At 40.5% G+C, this 25,143-nt stretch overlaps 2 protein-coding genes across 5 annotated transcripts; one reads left to right on the forward strand and one right to left on the reverse strand.

Annotated features, from left to right (window-relative positions):
* Positions 1–1,346: 1,346 nt before the first annotated feature.
* On the reverse strand, positions 1,347–11,846 carry LOC105022332 (kelch-like protein 12). Of its 4 annotated transcripts, none has more exons than XM_020051602.3 (12): positions 11,827–11,846; positions 8,755–8,976; positions 8,081–8,234; positions 7,080–7,297; positions 5,711–5,860; positions 5,222–5,336; positions 5,015–5,121; positions 4,342–4,537; positions 4,011–4,169; positions 3,829–3,927; positions 3,544–3,730; positions 1,347–3,024 (listed from the first exon to the last, which is right to left on the reverse strand). In XM_020051602.3, exons 2-12 carry the CDS (start codon positions 8,935–8,937, stop codon positions 2,898–2,900), a joined length of 1,695 nt encoding a protein of 564 aa, XP_019907161.1. In that variant the 5' UTR covers positions 8,938–8,976; positions 11,827–11,846; the 3' UTR covers positions 1,347–2,897. The 4 variants fall into 4 exon arrangements, with proteins under 4 accessions (XP_019907161.1, XP_010888908.1, XP_010888909.1 ...); XM_010890606.4 differs by lacking the exon at positions 11,827–11,846 and adding an exon at positions 9,833–10,135; XM_010890607.5 differs by lacking the exon at positions 11,827–11,846 and adding an exon at positions 10,037–10,118.
* Positions 11,847–12,770: 924 nt separating this feature from the next.
* On the forward strand, positions 12,771–23,924 carry ptpn1 (protein tyrosine phosphatase non-receptor type 1). The gene is made up of 9 exons (XM_010890605.5): positions 12,771–13,053; positions 13,774–13,864; positions 14,708–14,808; positions 14,992–15,090; positions 16,524–16,661; positions 17,085–17,294; positions 17,866–18,027; positions 19,996–20,156; positions 20,322–23,924. The coding sequence occupies exons 1-9, from the start codon at positions 12,997–12,999 to the stop codon at positions 20,824–20,826; spliced, it is 1,524 nt and encodes a 507-aa protein (XP_010888907.2). The 5' UTR covers positions 12,771–12,996; the 3' UTR covers positions 20,827–23,924.
* The last annotated feature ends 1,219 nt before the right edge of the window (positions 23,925–25,143 follow it).

Genomic DNA, 25,143 nt, shown 5'->3' on the forward strand with positions numbered 1-25,143 from the left:
AGTGTACATTTTACATTGATTTAAATGGCAAGTGTACTCCCTGCAAATTTTTTCCTATCACATTATTCTCAGACTACAAACACAAGAACTGGTTCTCCAGGGCTGTACGTTACATGGTTCTGTGGCATTCCCTGGTCACGTCATCCGTGTCATTGAGGACTACCCCCTTGAGCTATCTGGAGAGCATGCCAAATATCGGTAGCAGATGGCCACATCCTACGAGCTGGAGCTACATCCAACACTTCTCTTCCCTAACCGGCTTCATGAGATGTCCAGTGGAAAATCTTTAAATCAATTCATGATCCAGAATAGCACTTCAACGGACTGCATCAGACTGTTAGGTCTGTCCCCTCTCCAGCACTCTAGGTTGTCTCTTCAACTGAAATAATTAGAGTGATCTGCCTGCTGTGGTGTACTTTTTAATGAACATTCTCTTAACTGAATGCACACTCCTGGGAGGGGTTGGGGGACAATGCTCATCAAGCTCCTTATCATATTTCTATTGGAACATGCTATACAAAATTCCCTAACTACAAATGACAGGAGGGCAAAACTTACCTCTTTGAAAACAGTGTCTAAACCACCAAACCTCTCAGATCACAACCTATTAACTTTCTCAGAGACTGGAACATTAGGGTAAACTAGTCCACATAGACCAGACCCTCTTCCTACCAGACTGTAACTTTTTTTCTTTTTACTTAGGCTTCTTTTTATTATGATGTACTCTTCAATGTTACTTGGTATGAACCTTGCTCTAATACCTCTAGAACCAGAACAAGCTTTTGAGCATGTAGCATGGCTTCTTAACTTAATTCTTTTAGACTTTTGCCACTGCTTTTCACTCCCAAACCTTGTTTCAAACAAGGGATGTCATCATACCAGAATTTCGAACGTTATTATGATTAAAAAAAATTCTGATAAATTACATATGTTCCGATATCACCTCAGAAGGCAGGGGTGAACTTTTGTCTGCTACTGATGTAGTCCATCTGTTCATAATGCTGTACCGCATTTCAGATTTTTATCAATACCACCTGATAACAATTACTAATAAAGCATAATGCATTTATTTTTAAGGAAAAAATACACATTGAGAATTTTAAATACCACCTGTACGTGGGTTTGTTCAATAAAAATATATTTCTAACTGAAAAATCTCATCAATTGCACCCAATTTTCTCAAAATGATGTATAGTTAATCTGTTTTACTTTGTGTGCACAGCTTGTCAGACTTCCTACTTCTGACCAGTATTTGAAGCCATCCTTAATTATGGCAGTAAGTGAAATATACAGTAAAAAGTATAAATAACAAATATTTATTCACTTTCCAAGTAGCAACAAAAGAATGGTCAGAATTGTTTTTATTTGCCTGGATGAAGTCAAGTCTTCATAGCTTACAAAACCTTTGCAGATCAGACCACTATGCTGGAATTCTAGGTAGTTTATTAGCATATATGTGAGTGGTTCAATAGAGGGGTCTGTTTTTAATTTTTTAAAGCCAAACAAGTAAAGGTTAAACTAACCCAGAATATGCAATACTATTTTTGTTTGCAATTTGATAATAAGGTGTCTTATAGATGTCAATGTCCAGTTGCAGTTCCTCCATTGTTTTTCCGACGATGTTTGTTTCCATGAAATATCCATCCGCTCATTGAAACAGGTGGGTGTCCACACAAAACGGACGCAGACTACACTGATACTCACCTGTCTCAAGATGGTGGCATACACATTGTAGGGGAATTTAAAAGAAAACATTTTAATAGCGGAGCATTTTCTAAATGAAATAACTGGAAATCTGTCCGAATTCCAAACAGAGTTGGTTGAATATTGTTGCTCAAAACTACTGTACCTAGCAAATGCAACAATCTTGATTGGAAGCCATTCACAGAGCTTTGCTAATAGTAGCTACTGTAAATTCCAGAAGGTAAACAGCCATTAGGCAGTGTAATGCATGGCAAAATAATTGTCAACTAACTGGTTCTTGATGAGAAGTATGTTACACAATTGACAGTTGTGTAACATACTTTTAGGACTGAATTGAAAATGAATCAAGTGCTGCAGAGGACTGGTTAGTAGGAAAGTATCCTGGTATGTATTACGCTACTTATGCAGAGACTGTTGCAGGGGAGAGAAAGACTGACGAGATGACGAAACACCAGAAGATTCGTGCATTCCAGAATTCAAACAAACCTATGGTGCGCTTAACCCCCAAAAACATTTCAAAATGAGTTTCATGTTCACTGAAAATAATGACGGTGTCAGTTGGTTTCTTTCTAAAAGCACTTTATACAGAAACGATTACAAAATCTACAAAGGGTTTAGTATGACTGATTGAAAACCTGGGAAACGCTAAATAATCATCATACTTCATGACAACAACAATCACCACAGCCCTAATGGGGCATCATGGATGTTCAGGTCAATGGGGCCACAACGGCATAAGGCATATAGCAGCAGCAGACTGGAGTCTTGTGTTTCTTCTACTCCATTGGTTGTAACAGAAGTAGAGAAATATATTGCACTTTCAAAGACGAGTCAAAAATGTATGTCACAGGTAACCACGGCAACAGGTACCACTAAGAGTGTCATGCGATCGAATGCACTGGGATGGATGTCTTCTTGGCAGCCACTACTGTCGATGAAACAAATCTGTCTTACAATCCCTGTTTCAAATATAAAGGGGTTATCCACCAGACGTAATGAAGCTCAAATGAGAAAGTCTAATAAAGACATCAATGAATCAAGAGACTTAAGTATGACATGCACAAATAGCATACTAGTCCTCAAGTGAATGAATCCACTGTTGCTCCATGGTATTGGCACATTAATATCAGATTTAGGTTGCGGACTAGCTGCCTGCCCTCCTCTTCAGCTTCACCTGGCCTTTGAGGTAAATTTCACTTCTCTCGAAGGACACACACTCCTGCATCGCAGCGCTGTGTGGCCATGGAGGTAACCACCTCCCAGCTATCAACTACAGGGTCATAACACTCGATACTGCTCAGAAGGGAGTTGCCATCATACCTGGAGAGGAAATAATGGCACAGGGGAAGATGAACAACACATCATTGCTTCATTCAATCAACCTGTCCCATCCTCATCATCAACGACCTGACCAAAATTTGTAACATTAGCGAAAATGCTTAGTTAGCTAGTTATCTAGTAAGTTGCTAAGGTCATACATTCGCCATTTCTGCAACACCCATTGTAAATGCTTGAGGTCTCAACTTACCAATTTCTCCTTTAATAACTTCTCTATGCTCAAAGACGTATTTCAGGGACCAATATATTATGCGTAAATGTGTGACAGTCATATTTGTATGATATGTTACATTAAGGTACATTACATGTTACAAATGAGCAAAAAACATATATGTTATTAATTTACAAAAATGTATGCTGTCACTAATTATACTGATGGTTATGGTTTCACAGTACTGGGGTTTAGGTTAGAAAAATGTTTTTGCCTCTCAATGGATTCAATCCCTCTCTCCTCTCGAAAGCAATAAACACAAAAGTCGGATAAGGGCTGTCCAGGCTTACCCAGCTATGGCATAGAGCCGTCCCCGGAGGACCGTAGCTCCAACGTAGCAGCGGGGCGTGGTCATGCTGGCGACCGTGGTCCAATAGTCTGTCCTAATGTTATAAACCTCCACAGAGTCGAGGTGCGCGGTTCCATCAAAGCCTCCCACCACATAAATGTGGTCGTTGAGCAGGGCTACGCCAGCCCCTGTAACAGCAACAGGCCCTTCAGACGTACTAACCACAGCCACACCGCACATCATCCACACACAGTACCCTTCTGCTGAAACACTTTGGAGTAATAACCTGAGCGTTTGGTGGCCATGGGGGTAACATTCGTCCAGTGTCCTGTGTGTGGGTCATACCGTTCCACCGAATTGAGGATATTCAATCCGTCATACCCACCTGAAAGAAATTGTATAGATACATAAAAATCTAATAAAAGAGGCTGTATACAACAAACCAACTCCAACATCTCTAACACCCACCGAGACAGTAGATGAGTCCACTAGCCACCACCAGGCCAGCCCCCTCCCTGGCTGTCTGCATGTCCCCAAGCATGCTCCACTGGTCAATATTCGGGTCATATCGCTCCATGCTGGTGTGTCGCCGGCTACCGTCAAAGCCTCCAGCGACGTAGATCATATCTGGGTCATCAGAAGTGGGAAAACATATGTAAGGAAGCAACTTTTTGACAGTCTGCATTTAAAAAGAGCACTGGGTTTTTTAGCACTTCAGGACAGTCAAACTCACTTCAGTGCTATTTGTTTTTGTAAACCCTATGACAATGAGGGCTGTCAATCAGAGAAGATCCAGTACCTCCGAGTGTTGTCGCCCCGGCAAGGCCACGCCGTACATTCATAGTGGCAACTGTGTACCAGACACCATCCTCGTCTGCCGTGTAGTCCAAGCACTCCACTGAGCTAAGCCGCGATCGACCATCATAGCCGCCGATCACATACACTCGATCATTGAGAGACACGGTAGCCACATATCGTCTTTTCCTAGCAATATTCTGTGAAAGAAGGCTTTGGATAAGTTAAAGGGTCCTCGATCTACCTCGCCTAAAGTCTGTGCAATTGATAAGTAGCATTTGAGGAATGCATGAAAGCTCTTGAGAAAGGTAGCATTCTACAGTAAAGCTCTCGTCATTGTACTGCTGCTAGTTACCATCAGCACACAAAACTAGCTCGTAACTTTCATCAAACTGGATGCATCCTCATTGCCAAAACCCCAAACTCTAACTGAGATTATACACCAGGTGCTATGAATCCCGACTGGCTTCATAGCACCCGGTTTATCACTTTTTATGGATTTCATTGCTTTTTTAACTGGTTTAAAATAGCAATAAGGCATCTTAGGGGTTTCGTGATATACTACCAATATACCACAGCTTCGAGCTGTGTCCAGGCACTCCACTATGCGTTCTGCCAAAGAACAGCTTTTAGCTGCGGTATACTGTCCACACACTGAGACAGCATTCACTACTTACGGGTAAAAAGCTCCACTCCTGAGTTTTAGGATCATATTTCTCAACAATATCTATAGGGGACTGTTGACTGCCAAATCCTCCAATCACCAACAGGATCTCCTTAGCACCTTGAAAGAGAAACGGTAGATCAAGAAAAAGGGCTATCAAGTCATGTATCCCTGTTAACAAGGGGGAAAAAATCCCCACCAAAAAAAGACAGTACTCCACCTAATCTGGCCTGGGTGCGTGGTCCCTGCATCTCACTCCTCAGCTCGGGTCTAAGGTGGAACTTCTTGGCCTCATCCACAAGGTCTCGACAGGAAAGACTGCATCGAATGAGGGGCTGGAACACATCACATGTATTTTACCAACATGATAAAAACACATACAGCCCATAAAGGTTTGTTCCTCTCCTCAGCACTAAATTGAAAGAGGATTTTAACGTAGGAAATAGGCACTAATTAATGTCTGGGAAATATTTCCTCTTCTCAATACTAAATTGAAAGGTTTTACCACAGGACTAGTGCTTAACTCGTGTCTGGAAAACATTTCCTCTGCTCAACACTAAATTGAAAGAGGATTTCAGCTCATCACTAGGCTTACTTCATGTCTGAGAAGGTCTGTGTTTTACAAAGAAAAACTATTATGAGCAAGGCAAAAAGCAAGAAAACTATGTACACCATGTGACAGTGGCAATGCGTGGTCTAGCTGCCTCACCTCTGAGTCAATGACGTCTGTGATATAGCGCGGAGTGAGCAAAGGCATCCTTACATGCTCCAGCATCTCCGATAAATATGGCTCCCTCTCTTTCCTGTTGTGTTTAACCCAATTCAACACTGCCTCAAATACAGGCTCCTCTGAGTCCACCTGTATGCAAAGACAACATGTACTCACAACCACACAAACTGACACCAACCTTAAACATTCCTACAATAATTACACTAATACCAGAGTAGACTGACAGGACAGTTCTAATGGTTTACAGGTCACATGGTTTCTAAAATATGGTGAAATTATCAGAAATATTTGGACTCCACAATTCTATATTTCACTATTAATATATCAGAACCATTGTTTTTGATTCAGAACCTGGCACTGATAAAAGGTAATTGACAACATTTCTGACAACCAGTATTTTCTTGCAGTTCCTTTGGCCAATATAACTGGAATCACGTGCATCTTTTAGCCATAATAAGATCCACAAGATTGTGTTTGTGATCATTGTTCTGCTGAAAGACCCATTAACTTTGACGAAGACCCAGCTTTCTGACACTGGTTTTGAAATTGTGCTTAGAGATTCTTTGGTATTGTACTACTTTCTCAAATTCAAGAGGCAGAGGCAGTACAGCAACCCCAAAAATTCACTGAACTTTATCTATGTTTAAGTGCTACGTTTTAGTAAATCATTCAAATTGTTTGGTTTTGTTCAACTGCAAACCAAGGAAATACATATGAGGATACTAAGAAATGTTAGAATTTCAACTGTTTTCTAGAATAAATTGCGCATTATATGAATAAAGTGCCATTATCCATCATTTCAGCCATGATAGTAGGGCTGATAGTTACATCAGAAGCCCAATTTCATGGTCTACTGGTATATTGCAGTTCTAGGTGACACAGTCTCGTTACAAAAATAAAAATTCAAAATAATTTGAATAAATATATAAAGAATAAATACAGTGACATGGTCACAATTATGTTTTGCTGCGGCAAGATATGTACAGTACTGGAAATGTTCAAGCAAATTCAAAGAGATCAGCATATGTACATTCTATTCAAATTTACAATTTAACTAAATTTGGTAAAACAATAAATTGTTGTTCTCGTACCAGTAATAACACCATAACTACACTAGTAACAACAATGTATTAACACATTGTTACTTATTAATGAAGCACAGAAAATGAGTTGTAATTACAAAAGAAGAACAGGGACTTTGCTTATTACACATACGTAATAAAAAACACTTAACTCCATTAACATGTATTCACAAATGCTATTTCATGACTTTTGTACAGTGCAAGAAGAAAAACATTACTTTTGCAATCACAGCAGGTATGATGGCAAAAGTACTTATTTTGCCTACCTGGATTTCATCACATTTAACTAGTTTTTCAACCTCACTCTGGCTGAGCAGCATAAACTCCTCATGTTGAACCACCTCAGGGAAGTGCTTCTGGGAGAAAAGCTCAGCAGCCTGCATCAGGTCAAGGCAATTGTGGGTCTCAGCAAAGTCCCGGATGCCCAAGCAATTTGTGGGATCAAGCTGACAATCCAGAAAATCACAACATGCTCTTTTCACTCCTGTGGAACGCAAACAATGAAAATGCACACGTTTCACTCAAAATATCATATGATATAACCTTTCAATAAAATCATTTGAATGAAAATGTCAAATAAATCCTAATTGTGGAAGATGCCTTCCACAATTATTGGGCATGAATACATTTAGTATTTTGTGCACAATTCTATTAATTTAACAGAGATGTCTGCTACATTTGTTGAGGTGGAAGAATACATGGGAAGGGTGCACCAACAGGTTTTCAATGGGATTTAAGTCAGGGGACTGTGATGGCCTTTGTAAAGGCTTGATACTATGGTCAGTGAACCATTTTGGTGTTGATTTCAAGGTACACTTTGGATTGTTGTCCTGATGGAAGATACAACTACAACCCAGTTTTAGCCTCCTGGCTTCCTGGTTTTGATATGAATATAGTTTCTGTCCGGGATGCTTTCAAAGTCACAATTCAGTCACTTCAAACTGGTCAAACCTGTCTACCATTCCTCGTTTGAGACATGAACGCTTGTCTTACTGATCCTGAAGAAAGCTGCTTTTCCATTTCTCAATTCAACGAGTGAAATGCGTGGATTTTTAGCAACCAGGAAATTAAAATTACTTCTACATTGTCCACTTATGCCAGCCACAAAATCAAAACTGTGTTCCTCTTTTGACAGCAAACACGGGAAAGTATTTCCAAAACCTTTTGGTTTATTCAATGTCTATTCCACAGAGAAAAATACAGTGGATACAGTGTTGTGCATACAGAACACCTTGTGCAACGGTTGTCATTCTTTTTTAGATCTTACCTTTGAGCTGCAGTAGACATGCAGCAGGAAGCAGTTCCTGGACATTCTCTACTGTGACCAAGACTGTCTCAGTGTAAACAAAGTCAAGTAGGATCTCCATGGTGGAAGCAGTCAACCCCTGTATGTCTACAAAGGATTTCCCTTTCTCTGACAGCTTTAAAAACAACAGCAAAGAAAGACACATCAGCTTAAACGACTACAGCTGGTAGTCTTTCTTGCCAGACACAGGACTGTCAGTTGGTGTCGCATAGCTGTGAGACAAAACTAGAGTGTAAGAAATTAAAACTCCTTGCCAAAAACATACATGTTAAAAATAAAAGGTCGCTGTAGGATCACTTAAGAGGTTTTTCAAATTAAAACTCAGGGGGACCCATACACGTTATTTAACTTACTTAGGGTTTCCGTCAGTTTAAATTAGAAGAACGGCCAAAAGATCATCCAGGAAACTTTTCTTTTTAGAAGTCTGACTCTAAATGCTATATTACCAAAGGAAATCAATATCAGTTTTCTTTCAGCCTATAAAAATATCTATGAAAACATCGGAATCACACAGACAGCCAGACTTGTCTCTTTCCTGACAAAGAGAATCACCTGCCAAAGTATTTAGAAAGCTGACGATCAGTCATCATTGGCCTTTTGTGGAAGTTCTCTCAAAGTCTTGTGCTTACTGTTACCTCACTGGTGAACATGGCGCAGAAGTAGTCACTACAGGCTGCCAGGACAATGCGGTGTGCTGGAAAGTCAGTATTCTCTACTCTTAAAGTGATGTCGCAGAGTGTGTTGCTTTTGCGAAGTGCATTCATGGCATTGAGGATGGATTTAGCATGGGAGTTTGTCATGATGTCCTTGGGAGCCATGGTACTGTTCTTCACCAGAGTGTCTCAAAGTTAAAAAATCTGGTAAAAAGACAAGAAAATATATAAACATAGTTAAGAAACTAGTTAATGTAGAAATTATGAATATAATACATTATTTGAGATCTGAATCACAAGATTTGTCAGTTGTGAAAAACACTGTAGCACAGTGAACAACTAAAATAACTAGACCTGTGCCTGTCAAAAATAACATCCCTAGGTCACATCCTAAGAAAGGTCATATTCCGGATATTAAATTGTTGTCTTGACTCTGGTCACTAAACACAACACGAGATCAAGTAATGTATTTCAGACAAACGCAGGGAATTAACGCTGAGTTTGGATTACTTCTGGTTTTAATACACTCCCGGGTTCAAATCTCAAGACCTTATCCGATTGCGCTTTCAAGCACCTCGAAAGTCGTAGAAGAACTTGGTCAAATCATGACGTCAGTGATTCTTATATCAGAAAGCCTCCAGAAACTCTTCCAAATTATAACTGTTTTAAGACAGAGCTGTCTGAGGTCCCAGCTGTCCATACTTTAGTCGGAAATTACCGAGTTTCGAGTTTCAAGTGGTTATGAACGCGACATCAGACAACAGTACTTGCTTCAATCGCTCAGTTTTTCATTATCCAATTGGAGTCGATTTGGCGTTATTTATCAAACGACTTATGATAACCAAATAGCTAGCTATCAGCTATGCAAAAGAAGGCCAATCCAATAGCGCCTAACAGTGGCTATCCGATGTTAGCTCTGTGAACTTATGTTAGCCAACGTTTGCTAGGTGGCTTGAAAATACATTTAAAAAAATGCTTGTGTTAAGGTTTAATCTGAATATGACAAAATAGGCAACACGAATGGTAAACAGTTTTTAGCAATAATCACAAAAATACCCACCACCTACAGTAGCTACCCAGAGAATGATATAGCTAGTATTAGCAAACGACCAGCTAGCTATCTAGATTATTTGCTAGCTGGCACCAGACGTCCCAGTCACAGTGGAGGATGCCAAATGTGATCCATAATAGTTTTCCCTGCAACAATTTTTTTTTATGACTGATAGTAGCTGACTTCGACTAAGCAGTTATGTTTAAATAATACCGCAAAAAATGTCGGTAGCTCAATGAGTTAGGGTAGCCAAAGACAGTTAACTCGAAGACGCCCCCATTGTGTTTTGTTCCGGACGGGGCTACTCTGATCTGCCTATTGCACCCGCCCCGTCGTGGGGCTGCCCCATTGCTAGACATCTCACTGGCTCATTCTTTCTGGTTGGGGCGGGAGCAATATCCAGACAAGTCTGTTGTGTTTTGTAAGGGTTTACGTTCTACAACGTTCATATAGAAATAGTCTATGTATAGTATCATGCTTCTGAACAGAATAATTTGGAGTCATGTATTCTTTAGAATACTATCAACCTGCTTGAATCCTTTTACATGAAATTAGCTTTTAGTGACACAGGAGATTTTAATCAAGCAAACATAACCTCCTGAGACCCTCTGTCTGCATATGAGGACACTGTTTTAGGCTTCCTGCACCATGTACTTCATTCTGTTTAACTTAAACCTATTGTCCTTATTAGTGGACAGTTGTCTGCGCCATGCTTAGAAATTATACTTATCAGGTCCTACTCCCAAATACCTAAGAGAAATTAAAAATGCATACATTATCAAAGCTGAGATCTTAGGAAGATAAAGCACACACTACCAAAATATTACCAACACATACACTCCTATAGGGTGAAAACTTGGACCATACCACATATATTAAACTATTTTAAATTAAAAGCCATCCCTGAAATTCACAGAACTTCCCTGACCTAGTATCAACACGTAAATTGTTTGATCCTGTATTGCTCGACACGTCCACTAAATTAGTAATGAGTTCTAAACCCACCAATTCCAACAAAACTACTCCAAATAGCTACTTCCTGTGCTTGGTCAGCCAATGTTGAACATATTGCTCCCTATCCTCCGGATGTGTAACAAACTCACTAAAAATAACTGGACTTGCTTCTGACCTCAATTATGTTTTATAGACTCTGGATACAGCCCACATGCATTTATTAATTACTTATTCATTTGAACTCTTAAAATTATCACCCGGCACAGACAAAATAGGACTGGCCATCCCTCAGAACCTGGTTCCTCTCTAGGTTTCAGCCCCTATTAAGAACTTATTCCTAGCAACTGTTCATCAACACTGTTGTTACTTGCTCCTTGTGGTTTTAGGCTGGTTTGTAAAAGCTCTTTGTGACAACTGCTGATGTAAAAATGGCTTTATAAAAAAAAATGAATTTGATTTTGATCCCTCAATTTGACCAATCTGATCTCCCTGCCAAATAGTGTCTCTTGAGAGATCCATCCATATTTAAAAGTAAGAAGGTGGACAGACGAAGCACAATGCTAAAAGACTTCTTTGAGAAAAAAAACGAACAGAAAAAAAACGAACAGATATTCATTCACCCAGGACACCACTATGCAATTCTTAAATATTGTCAATACCGCTTATCTGGTTGGTATCAGAGTGTTGAGAGAGGGTTATGCCAATTCACAGATGCTTTTTGCTCTGGCCATTCAGCCTCTGACTCAAGCCATAATATCTTATGTAGGAAAACATGCGTTTAATACTAAAGACATTCTAAATTAAATGTCTCTATATTTTGATGACATTTTCCTCTATGCAACTGAACCTGAATCATACTTGGTGTGTTTGTTTAGTACTTTCTCTGAATATATAATCAATCGGAATAAAGTGCCAAACCCACATTTGTCAGTATTTCCCCAGACAAATGTAATATGTTCTATTTATTTATCTATCTAATATTTTATGTAATATTCTCATTTCAAATTCTTACTAAAATGTGTTGGTGTAGCACTGGGTTCAACTCTTACCCTACAAGGATGCTTTATTTATGCTGGTTTTCTGTTCTTCTCGTTTTTAACCCATTATGAATTTCACCCACCAGGTGTCCCAGATCAAAATAAGTTCCTGATGGATGAAACTGTCTTGGAAGTCCAGAGTTGAGTTTGAGTGGTGTAGCAAATAGATTGAAGGTCAACATACTTTTATATAAGCTTATGTATATTGTGTGGTAACAGTTTTTTGTAATAATTACGGACTGGGGGCGTCTTGGTTGATGACATCAGCACTGTTCGTTCCTATTTTTCCGTATCGGAACGTAAAACAGGAACTGAACCCAGCTCAAAGTGAGATGGAAACGTGTAATTCAGTCTCGTTCAGGCTACAACTTATTACAGAACGTATCAAACGTTCATGCAAACTGAACACACATCAAATTGGCCTCATTGGTTGTAGTTCCTAATTTACGAAAGGTTGTATGTGCCCATGGGAAATAGGGAACTGAGACAAGGTAAATACATCATTTGTTAAGGTTAAAAGTTCACAAGACGCCATTCGTTATTAGTCAGTCATATTTTACTCATAACACAATGCGTAGATCTTCTTAAGCAATGAAATAATTTCTCAGATTGAAATTCTGACTGTTGGGTATTCAAGAAAAATTTCACAATAGGCGGTTTCTCATTGCACTTAAACCATGGGGTTTTAACAAGCTTACATAGCCATGCACTGGTAACCCCACCTTTTTCTTAAATATCTTACATTTTTATTTTAAACCTAACCTTAACCACATGGTTAACGTAATGCCTAACGTAATGTTAACGTAATTTCATTAACACCAGAAATCGTTTTTGTTTCCAATTTTGGGTTTGTGGCTGGGTAATCTAACGTAGTGGCATATAATGTTATTTTGTCTGTATAGGTAGAGACGAATACATAATAGGCAAATGTCACGAAATGAGGGCGGGGATTAAAACCACCCAAGGACAGTCGTGATAAGGAGGAGCGTAAAAGCGTGTTTCCGGTAAGACTAGGCCGAGAGAGACAACAGTACGAATAGTAATCTATATATGTAGCTAGTGAAAAGTAAATAAAAATATATCAGCAACTGTTTACTTTGTTAGACAACGGCAACACATTTTTCTAAAGCTAAAAATAGATATCGATCAGTCGTCCGCCAAAGAGGGGGCTGTAGCAGGGCAATGGAAGCCGAGTTTCGGGAAATCGATGAACACGGGAGTTGGAACGCCATTTACCAGGTACGGTAGGTTCTGGGCAAATGAAGGTGGATATGAAGTTTCGAATTCTGTGTTGAGTAGTCTTCTAGATCGTAACATTATGGATCTACAACGACTTTAATACACGTGTCTCTCGAGATAAAGCATTATTTATGATGTACCAATTTGATACCCTTGCTAGACTACACTACTTCTATGTGTTTAAAATTGCCAGCTTCCTCTAATCTGACCGACCTGTGAAGCTTTCTAACAGACTCCACTATTTGTTACATTTATAACGTTTCCATCCACGTGGTGTATACATTGTATCTGATCATCGTTGTCACATTGAATGTGTGGCCTGATGTCGTCTTAGTTTGATGCAGTATAGGGAAATTATTGATTAGTTATAGTGTCAACAACATTTTTAAACCACAGACAAAAAATTCCAACTGCTGTTTGTGTGTATATATAAGTTCATTTAAATATATATTGTAATTACCCTGTTATTGTGTTGTAAAGGATAACTAATTTTAGGAAATTGTTTGCGCTCATCCAGAAACGTAAACATCTAGGCACTGGATGCACAGTTGCAGATCCTAATTATGATCCGGCTAGGGTGACACTCGTGGTAATAAAAAGAGCACCTTTGGGAGAATACCAGTGAGGGATCAACCATAGGAACAACGATTCGCCTCACAAAACTAACATTTCTCTTCCAGTCAGGAATTAAGATTTTATGTATTGCTGTTTTCTGTCCAGGAAATACGTCAGCAATCAAGTGAGCTGCCCTGCAAACTTGCCAAATTACCTGAAAACAAAACTCGGAATCGCTACCGAGATGTCAGCCCATGTAAGTTTAGTGTTTTTTTTCATTAATTAACTGAAATTCCCAATCCTAAGTGTAATTACAAATGCATAACATAAGAAAATGCAAAGAACACAGGAGGCTAAAATGTTGAATAATGATGATAACTCAGTTGATATGCTGTTCAGATCATATTTTGACGCCTATAATGTGAAAAATATTCTCTGGTCAAAATGGACACTGTTCTCATGTGCTTTGCACTGTGACTGTATCTGTAAAACCGTAGTCTTTGAAAGATGTCGTATATGGTCACAGATGGACGTTTCGTGGTCAGATGCCTCACTAACAATTCAGTATGCCAAAGTTTGACATTTGTCGTATCTTTTTTTAATCATCCGCCATGGTAACTAGACGCAGTAAAGCTGTTGTGGTTTCCTCTCCTGCCCCCCCCCAACACACATGCACGCACGTGCGTACACGCAAAGATGCAAACCTAAACCCTATGGGACTGACTGGTCACATGTCAACCAAGGTGTTGGTATGTTATGGTTTCCTGGTATGATGTAAATTGATCAGACTTTTTTCTTTTTTTTTTTAAATACCCCATATGCTGGTTGAACTATCATTTGCTTTACTCCCATTCCAACTCTTTTTTAATTTACATTAGGAGAATTGGATAGTATTTCCTGTTTGGTTTAGTAGATTAGAATATAGGAGAAGAAATAAACACTGCTGTGTTTCGGTCACAGATTGGCTTGTTGGATGCACTGCACAGCTGCACCATAGGCCCCTTGAGTTTGCAACTCTAAACACACGTCCCTAGGGGATACTGCATATTGCAAAAATATGATCTTTTTTTCTACATTGTTGTTCTTTTGTGCTCTGCAGTTGACCACAGTAGAATCTGCCTTCAACTGGGTACTAACAACTACATTAATGCAAGCCTAATTTCTGTAGAAGAGGCACAAAGAAGCTACATTCTTACTCAGGTTTGTACTCTTGACCTGTTTTTCCCCTCCTTGACTTATTTTTACTCTATAATATTCTGGAATTTGGAGACATGAATGCCTGTTGATATTGTGCCTATCTAAAGAAGGTAATACTTAACTTTAATCTTTGCTAGCTAGCGGAGACGGTCAGAGCTAACAATACATCCCCCGCTTTTCCCAAAGGGACCCCTTCCAAACACATGTGGTCACTTTTGGGAGATGGTGTGGGAACAGAGGACCATGGGAGTGGTGATGCTAAACCGTGTCATTGAGAAAGGATCTGTAAGTGTATCTGCTTTTGTTTTCAGTGGGAAATAGGGGCCATGGATAAATTCTGTCAATAACATAACAAAATGTGACAAAAGTGAGGAGGTTGAGTGAGGGTGACTTCAGAAAGTACTCAACCTCTTCACTTTTATCAAATTTTGTTGTGTTATAGACAGAATTGATCATTGATTAAATGTGTATTGTCAAAGGAGGACAATGCGACAGAGATTCTGTGTGTTTGTCAGTGTGTTCTCTGGCCCTGCATTGCATATATGGACAACTTGGGTTAATGGCTAATGACATTTTCAAACTTTACATTGGTTAACACGTAGTTGTACAGGACGCATTTGCCGGGCCAAGGTGCTGTGTAGCCCATAAATGGCATAGTAAGGACCAGAATCATGTCTAGAAATGTCAATTAATTGAAGAACGGAACTGAAGTCTCATGTACATTCCCTCCCATCATTGTTTTTACCTCAATGCCGATCAGTCTTCCAGTTCCGATCGATGAGAAGCACGATGCTCCCACCACCATCCCTCACATTAGCCATGGTATTAGTCAGGTGATGAGCGGCACCTTATTTTCACCAGATGTAGAGCTTGGCATTTGGGCCAAATAGGAAACTTTTGGTCTCTAAGACCAGTGAATGTTTAACCTCATGCTGTCAGTTCTTTAACTGACAGCATGTCATGCCTTTTAATTACTTTGCCCCTGGGAACTTTTAATGCTTTAGCAAAAAAAATATGCATTTCCTTCCCCAGATCTATGCCTCAATACAATTTTATCTCTGAGATCTACAGAGTTCCCCAGACATCGTGGCTTGGCTTTTGCTTAGACATGTATTTTGAAGTGTGGGACCTTATATAGGCACGTGTGCCTTTGTAAATCATGTCTGATCAATTTAATTTGACACAGTTGGAGTCCAATCATGTTCTAGAAACAACTCAATGATGATTAAAGGACACAGGATGCCTCTGAGTTCAATTTGAAGTGTCATGGCAACCAGCCTAAACCCTTATATCCATGAGATTTTTACTTTTACAATAAAGTGGTACACAGTTTTTTCACTGTGTTATTTTATGAAGATTGGTTGCAAAAAGTTTCTGTAGATGTTCTACAGATTATCAGTGCCATTTAACTATCTACAATCTTTAACCTTTACGCTAACCCTAAGCTTAGCAAGCTGTTGCTTTTCAACCGGTACTAATACAATATTTTGAACATCTACCGATGGAAATTGGAGCTCTCACATTAAAGTGTAACCAAAAGAAATAAATGTTATTTATTGTAAATTGATTGACAAAGTGTGGAGAAAGTGAAGAGGGTTAAATAATTTCTGAAGCCACTACAGCTTGTTCACATAAGGGATGTTTTTCTTCTTCCAATGTCAAAATATCAATATAACCTGTATTCAATGTCAGCATCCCTGTATACTTGTGTTTTTCAGGTGAAGTGTGCACAGTACTGGCCAAATAGAGAGGAGCGGGAGGCAGTCTTTGATGACACAAATTTCAAGCTTTCATTTGTTTCAGAAGATATAAAGTCCTACTACACTGTCCGTCAGTTGGAGCTGAAGAATCAGTCGGTGAGACTCTTCACAGCTTTCCATTAGGGTGGGAGGTAGCCTAAGTAGTTGGAGAATTTGGACAGGAACCGAAAGGTTGCCGTTTAGAATCCCAGATCCTTACACGTTGATATGTGGAACTCTTTGAGCAAGACCGTTAATCTTAATTCTCAGAGGGTGGCGCTGTACTTTGTATTATCATTACCCTTAGCAGCGGTCCAGGCTGTTCCAAGCCATGATCCACACTGTTCTGGAGCCGTTTTGGTTGCTTTATCTGTCAGGTCTATCATGGTATAAAATAATTTACCTGGAAGCTTGTCTGAGATTCCTGCAGTGTTGTTCTTGTTCATTCTTGTTGTGGTTGGGCAATGATGTAATCACTTTCTCTGTTCATTTCATTTTCTTTTCTTTTTGCTCATTTGATTAATTTGACTCCTTGTACAGACTCAAGAAACTAGAGAGATCCTACATTTTCACTACACCACCTGGCCTGACTTTGGGGTGCCCGAATCTCCAGCCTCCTTCCTCAACTTCCTGTTCCAGGTGCGGGAGTCTGGGTGCCTCAGCTCTGACCACGGGCCTGTGGTGGTACACTGCAGTGCAGGCATTGGCCGCTCTGGAACCTTCTGTCTCGTCGACACCTGCCTCTTACTGGTTGGTACTGGAATGGAATAAAAAAATGTAAAAAAAAAAAAAAAATGACATTGACTTTAAAAAGACGAAACCTTTTTGGTAATTTAGTGTGTAAGTCTTCAGATGACTAGGTGGATCCAACATTCAACTCAGTAGCACCGAATTGGTTCTTTGGAAAGGCAATGGAGTGTGTGGCCTCCTTCATAAGGTGTAGGGTTTTAGATGTTTTCTCAAGACAGACGGAGACTCTGCCGTCCTAGCCTCAAGGACAGAAGAGTTTTGACTGCGCCCATTGGCTGCTGCCTTCGGTGAGGTCTTGGGCGGCCAAGAGCACAGAAATGGCAGAACCAAGAGCCCGGGTAGTGATGTAGGGTTTGGGCATTGCCTAAAGGTAAGGAAGGGTAGCTCCCCTTGCTGCTCCGTAGGCCAGCACCGTGGTCTAGTAGTGGATGCTAACTTTAACTGGAAGCCAGAGAAGTGAAGAGAGGAGAAGGGTGACATGGGAAGGTGGAACACCAGACGGGCTGGTGTGGTGATTCACTCAAAATGAGAGATTATAACTTCATACCAGGTTATCAATGATTGTTTTCAGATGTCAATGCGCAAGGACCCGTCATCTGTGCGCATTCGCGACGTGCTGTTGGAGATGCGCCGCTATCGGATGGGCCTGATTCAGACACCGGACCAACTCAGATTTTCCTACCTCGCTGTCATCGAAGGTGCCAAGTACATCATGGGGGACACATCGTTGCAGGTAAATCCTCCACTTTGCTGCCGTGAAACAAAGTAGTATTGGAAAATACAGAAGGCTTGTACGTCTGATCGCCATTGAAACGTGAGGTGAGCTTAGGTGCAGCCAAAGTAATGGCTGCAGCTTGAGTGAAACTGGTGCAAACAGATTTGTACACTAGAATTGTATATATGGTTGCGGCCAAAGGTGTCCGTACCCTGAGCCTGTTCAGATAATGGACAATTTAAAAAAAGAACTGGGAAAGTTTACACCAGGAAGATGGGCCAGACTGCCAGTACACAGATGCAGGACGCTCATCCATGGCTGTAGGAAGCCAGTGATGGCAGTTATTTTGGCCAGATGCTGTGCTACAATATATTCAGTGCAGGGTGTCAGTTTTGCCAATGCCGTTGGTTTATTTTCTGATTTAGGAGCAAAGGTTCTGTAATATTAACTGCGGAGTAAAGAATTGTGGAGACCAAATACGTTGGTCAGTTTCAACAGACATTTAGAGGCAATATGAGTTCTTTGGGTGACAATACTTTTGGCCACAACTGTATTTACAATAGCAAAAGTGGTTTACAAAGGTGACCATGAATATAATGACAGCATGTTGGTTTAACTTATACTCACTGCTATTTTATTGCACATGTGCTGGGATTGTAATGGACAGATATTGTCACCACGTCATAATCCCTTTTGACAAAACCTGGATGGAGGTCTTTGCGTCATTTCAACGCAGATTTTTTCCATTAGGGAATTTTTTGATCTCCATTAAGTTCTCTTATGCAGGCTTATACCCCATCTGTGTTTTGATACTTGGTCAATCATGTCAGGACAACGTGACATTTGTCAACATTTGCATCAATGGTTTTTGTAAGCAATTTTCTTTTAATGCGGAAATATAATCATCATATAACTCTTATATTGATGGTATGCAGCTGTTACTGATAATTTATTGTATAAGCACTAGTCTACATCCTAAACTACTTTAAATGAAAGCTGTTGGGTTTTCTTTAATACCATGCACGTTTTTGTTGCTTGCTTGCTTGCTCTTAAATGGGCCTAAATAGTTCTTTCAAAAAGATTTGTTGTCTCTGTCTTCATGAATTATACAATTCATAAATAACATTTTTGTTGTCTTTCATACTTTTCCTTTTTGAGTCATTATCTTATGATGCAGCCTCTACATTTTAAAAGCTGAAGGATTGCTTATGATAAAAATAAAGCAATGGATAAATATTGGAGCTGACTTTGCTTTGATTTGCTAATAAGCTAATGTTTGATTAGGTTCAGAATGTTTCCTACAGAGGTCTGCATCTCTGGACTCTAATTTAATTGTATTTTAAATGCCTATTCTCAGTTATTTAGTCTACATAATTTCCATAATTATTGCATATTTTTTAAGAACACAACAATGCCACAGGTTTTTTTTTTAAAGCAAGAATTAATGCAGTAGCGATAATTATTCAGCGATCTTTTGGAAAGGCTCTTTTTAGAGAACGCTTGTTTCAGGACCTGCAGCCTATAGATATTAAGTAACCGCCTGCCCGCCTCCCATGTTTAGGAAAACATGGACACTTGTCAGCTGTACGCCCAACTACAATTTCACTCACTCTGACTAGGAAGGGGGAGGGAGCTGCATGAATAGCTAAACTGTTATTGGTTGAGAAAGTGGTTGATTGAGTGAATAAGCTGATTGAGTAAGCATGTCCAAATTTGGTCTCATGCTTGTAAAGTTTTGCCTGGGGGCGGGGGAGTTATTTTGTAAAGTAGCTGCTATTAACTCCTCACTGGCTACAATGTTGTTTGCTACTTTTTAAGAACTTAATAAATAATTACATAAGGCTAATCAGGTTGTTTAGTTCAGATTTGGGCAGCTGTTACCGGATGTAATTAATATATGGAGAAATGTCATAGCTATTCTAATCTCTTTAAAACCTTTGATTGTTCATATGTTCCTCACACCAATCCATACCTGTTTACTTTAAGGAGTCGTGGAAAGAGCTCTCCAACGAAGAGGACTACCCTCCAGAGGTCACACCTCCCCCGCCCAACCCCCGTCCTCCGGGTCCATCTGTCAACGGCACTGTTGAACCCATCTCCTTCTTTCCTGAGGAGGTTGTTTTGCAGAAAGATATCCATACTCTCAGGTATGTTGGTCCAGTGGACTGGAGACAATTTTCTGGGTTCAAATCAATCCAACCTGCTGCCTTGTCAGCAATAACTCTCTGTCATTCACCACTTTCCTGTCCAGGTATTTATGTGGCGTTGAACACGTCCCTGTTTCCTTTCCAAATGATTCTCCTCCATTGCAGTGCCCAACCAGAGACTGGACTGCGATGGAGGGGCGGTGGCGGGGATGGAGCTACCGCCCAGTCTGCTACGGTTCTCGCTGGTCAACCTGAAGGCCTGGCGGGAAGCAAAGAACCCGCTCCCACAGCCCCTGTGGAAACACACCAGCAGCATGACACAGAAACACATCAGAGGCTGGACCCGGACCAGACGACGAAGCTGGCTGCAGAAGACAACAGCCCAGATGCACAGAAGGCCTGGAGCCCCCTGCTGGCCAATGTTTGCCTCTGCACGGCCCTAGCCCTAGGTGCTTACGTCTGTTACCGGGCCTGTTTCCAATGTTCTCCCCCCCCCCCCCCCCCACCCTTCTCCCCGTTTAGCTCCTCCCTTTTCTCTTGTCAGTTTATTTTTTTTTCCCCGGAGGGGGAATTAGGCCGGCCAGCTGACCTTGTCTGCCTAGGTTTTCTCTGCTGGCTGGTAGAGTGGATTGTTTGGACGAATGGATTCAAACTCACTCATTTTCTTTAGAAATGCAGAGCAGGGGTGTGTGTGTGTGTGTGTGGAAGGAAGGGACTTAGCCTCACCACCCACCGCAGCTCCCCCGTCAACTTTCCGCTTGGATGCTCAGGGCCTCACTATTCAGGTGTCACATCCCATGTACAAGCGCTGATTTAAAAAGGAATGTGTGAACAAACATCTTTCTTTATAGACGTCAGTGTAGGAAGGTGTGTGGCCTGGCCTGTGTTCGGTGAGCCACTAGTTATCAAATGGCACACACAGGTGTTATTCCATTTTAGCCTTTGGAAATAACGTCCGTTATTGGCTATTCATCTTTCTCTTCCAAATGTTAATGTCTCATACAATTCTCCAAATGAAACAGTTGGTCAGGAGAGGGCTAGTTTTGTGGCAACCCCGACGTGCCAGTTTAATGAATTGCTGCGGAAATGTTGGTTAAAAGAAAACGACCAAACCTAAAATTAGGCAGTATTACACACAGGACTGAGCTGAAACGAATAGGGTGGCCACCATCTGAGGGGGTGGACTGCCCTCCCTCCCTTCCAGTAGATGAGGGGTGCGTGTGGTGGGTCATTTACAGGCCATTAGAGAGCTCTGTACCTCTGCCACTGTTCAGGGCCTTTTGGCTAGAGCTGTAGGATGCTGTGTGTGTGTGTGTGTGTGTGTCTCTGTGTGTGTGTGTGTGTGCGCGCGCGCGTGCGTGGAACAAGTGTTCAGTAATCTGCGGTCTTACTAGGAAACATTATAAGACTATAATATTCAGTGAGGCATTTTGGGAGTGTGTTTTAGATTTCCTGGTCTTTCACTCTGTCTCACCCTTCATTGCTTAACATTTTAAACAGGAGTGTGTAGTTGGTTATGTGCTTGGTATGAAAGTGTTGCATGTATGTATTGAGCTGTTCTGTTTGACCTAGATTCAGATGTTGCGTTCAGATGGGGACTGTTTGAAAGCAGCTCCAGCTAAAACTGATGTACATATTCCATGTATTATTATTTTTTTTTCTGGCACAAGTCTGCGCTATACTTTTTTTCTGTTGATTTCACAACATAATTTGTGTTGTCAGACTTATTACATATATTGTTCAGGGATAGCAACTTCTTTCTGTCACCAAATTGGATGACCAGTGCAGAGGCTTTTCATACTGAAGAAACAGTGAATGTGTAAGGGGGGGAAATGCTTCCGGTGACTAGAGCAGGCATCTGAACACAGGAGGCAGCATTAACACGCAATTGCCAGCCTCAGCTTTCTGTATGGAGACATAGACTGCAGCTAACCCTCTTCCTTCGCTAGCAATACCAATTCTTTTATATCGCCCTTCATTTCCCCTGGACCCATCCTGCCTGACTGGACAGGGAGTGTGGGACCTCAAACCAACCAAAAAAACAACCAACCAGCTAACACCAGCACAGGGATTAAAACACTGTTGTGAGCAATTGTTTTGTCACAGGTCTGGACTATCAATCTTTGTTCTTGGAGCTTTTTCCAGATAGACATTTTGCTGTTGTGAAAGAACAGGTTTTTCATGAGATTAGTTTAGATGCGAGCATTCAGTTTTCTCGGTGACTCAAAAATAATTTTGTTCTTCCTGAGTCCAAAGGCTGTACCAGAGACTGTGCAGAAAGGAGGCATCCGACATAGGGAGCGACCCCCTCTCCCATAATGCATTTATCTGGCAGGGCGTGGGCCACTACTCTCTGCTTATTGACGCTAGCCATGTGGAGGTCTTTAGCGGAAGGCTGGTTCATTCCTTTCTAGCCAGGGTGAGGAGGTTAGGAAGGAGTGGGAGGCTAACATGGCCTGCGAAGTCCCTCCCTCCAGCCAGAAAATGAAAGCAGATGAGAGGTGTCTTACTGGGGCACTCCTCCACAGAGGGTCGACCCTGCCCCAGTCAAAATAAATGCTGTGTCGGTCAGGTGCTTTCTGTACTTTTGCTGCACTTTTTCTCTAGAATGTATGAAGTCCTATTAATGGACACGTCCGCCCCCTTTTTTCAGGTTTCATTGTGATGTACTTTTTTCTGTATTGGCCAAGTTATGTAACTCACAGTACTTACCTGGACAGCCTTGTTTGCCCGGATGTACATGTTTTTCCTCTACTTATGCTCACAAACATTTTTTATTTACATCCATCATCGTATTCATTTTTTAATAAAAATATTTCTGCTTTGTTCTGGTTTCTGGAACATATATTTTTTATTTTCAGACAATTTTAATCCGAGCTCTGTTAATAAAATGTTTACACAGAGTAAGTTTGGTCTCTGTGCTTTCATGTAATTCCATCTTATGTGTGATGTAATGATCATATTGACAACAAATGACAAAAGGATTATGAAAGGTCAGTGAAGACATACCAAGACAATATTACTCTAACAGGCATCTCATGATGTAGCAAGAGCATTGATGAGAGTGGGAGTCTCCGACATTAAGCTGTGTTGTTTGTGAACTAACGTTGTGTGGCATAAAGTGATATGATTTAAAACTGGACCTCTCTTCAGTCACATACTGACACGCTAAAATCCTTTTAACGTCAGCCGTTGTAACAGTGTGCTGAATTGATCAGTAAAGCTTAATAAGAAATGCAATTTTCATTGACAAATATTTCATCCTGTGATGAACGCAGTGGACTACGTGTCTACAGCGCATTTCAAAAGCAGAGGTTGAGATTGCCACAAGGGGGCTCCTTGGTGCATACAAATAGCCTGTGGTTCAATGCAAACAGACAAGTTGAGGATTAATTGTGTCATCAAAAAGTCTTATGACTCATACCTGGGCACATGTTGTACAGTACAGCCCACGCTTTCCTGTTAACTGGAACTGTGCTCATCAATAATGAGTTTGTATGCACAAATGCATCCTTTTATATTAAGCCACTGTTATGCTTTACATTTTGAATGTCATGTTTAGAATCTTCTTTTCAGTCCAAACCAATGATCGGACAGAAACTGTGTCAACAATAATTGTGTTCTGTCTTCTCTTTTCCTGCATGGATAAATACAGACATAAAAAAAACATACATATCCAGGAACAGGCATACAACATCACAGTCTTTGGATTGGCTTAATGTATTGTCATAAATAAAGTATATGTAATAGTAAAGCCTACTGAGCATAAGTGTATGACTTTTTGAAAAAGGTCAAAAACGTTGGCTACTAAGTATATGGTGATTGTATGGCTAGTGGACCACCTCACTGTGCCATATAATTTCCTGTTTGTCCTCTTCAGTGTTTGTGTTTGAAATTAAAGAGATATTCAGGAGTGTCACCTTTCAGTTAAAGCAAATCAGTGTGGACAACGATTATATTGACTCTGCTTAAGGACTCTGCTCTCTGGTATTCCATTAAACCATCAGCTCAGTTCTTGGACTTTTCGTTAATGTTATGTACAGAGGCATAGGAGGGGTACTGCCTCTTATTGGGCAGGTTTCATAATCCTGCACTAATAAAATCAAGCACAGAGGACCAGGCCTAGGCTTAATGTGTGTTGGTGAAACCAGCTCCAAACAGAGTAACATAGCACTGATCTCATTATTTTAATAACCTTGTTTGTCAAATAAACTGAGGTTTGTCACCCTCCTAATGTGTATTGCCATGTTATGCTAACTTCCCAGACTTGTCCACTTGATACTCAAACCATGAGTTATTTTTCTTCATGCACTGAAGAAGGTTGATAGAAAACATGGTTCTGGTATTACCTTTCTTATTGGGACAGGAATCTAGCAGGAATCAAACTTGAATCTTATTCTGGTTGACTCTACAATCAATGATTCACAGTGCCTTACATCTGTGTTTAAATCATAGTGGTTATAACAAAACTAAATCAATATGGATTGAGTTTTTTTTCCTAAAACAATATCCATAGTACATTCTGATATGAATTGAGTTGTGTGGTGAGTTGCTTGGACATGTTCATATGGCAATGTAATTAATGGCAAGTGACGACTCAGCAAAATTTGAAAACCAAGTTTCTTTGTAAAAAAAGGGGTTAAGGGGAACCACCAGATGCAGATAAAGAGTGAATATTAAATAGTTGAACTACCCTTTAAACTGTATAAGGCAGTTGGATTAGGCAACAGTAATAGTTATTCCTGGGAAAAGCTAGGGTTGAGAGAGAATGTTGTGCATGTTTGTGAGACAGTGAGATTGGGGCATACATGCCTCATAGGAATGCAACTAAAGAGTGAGTAATAGCACTCCCAAACCACACACTTCTGATGACGCCAAGGACAGGATGGAACAGGCTCTAGTGATCGGGAAAACACTGCTAAGGCGTGGTCAGAGACAGGAAGTGGGCTTAAAGTCATAGCTGCCCCATTCGGTACAAAGTTTACTT

Source organism: Esox lucius, chromosome 12 (genome assembly GCF_011004845.1).
Source record: "Esox lucius isolate fEsoLuc1 chromosome 12, fEsoLuc1.pri, whole genome shotgun sequence".
Classification (NCBI taxonomy): domain Eukaryota; kingdom Metazoa; phylum Chordata; class Actinopteri; order Esociformes; family Esocidae; genus Esox; species Esox lucius.

Excerpts from the sequence above, each read along its gene's own strand:
- LOC105022332 (XM_020051602.3), bottom strand. The coding sequence starts at position 8,937 with ATGGCTCCCAAGGACATCATGACAAACTCCCATGCTAAATCCATCCTC. Across the intron at positions 7,298-8,080 it reads ATGTCTACTGCAGCTCAAAG|GAGTGAAAAGAGCATGTTGT; the intron begins GTAAGATCTAAA and ends TGCGTTCCACAG. Across the intron at positions 5,337-5,710 it reads CAGACGTCATTGACTCAGAG|CCCCTCATTCGATGCAGTCT; the intron begins GTGAGGCAGCTA and ends GATGTGTTCCAG.
- ptpn1 (XM_010890605.5), top strand. The coding sequence starts at position 12,997 with ATGGAAGCCGAGTTTCGGGAAATCGATGAACACGGGAGTTGGAACGCC. Across the intron at positions 17,295-17,865 it reads TCGACACCTGCCTCTTACTG|ATGTCAATGCGCAAGGACCC; the intron begins GTTGGTACTGGA and ends GATTGTTTTCAG. Across the intron at positions 20,157-20,321 it reads AAAGATATCCATACTCTCAG|TGCCCAACCAGAGACTGGAC; the intron begins GTATGTTGGTCC and ends CCTCCATTGCAG.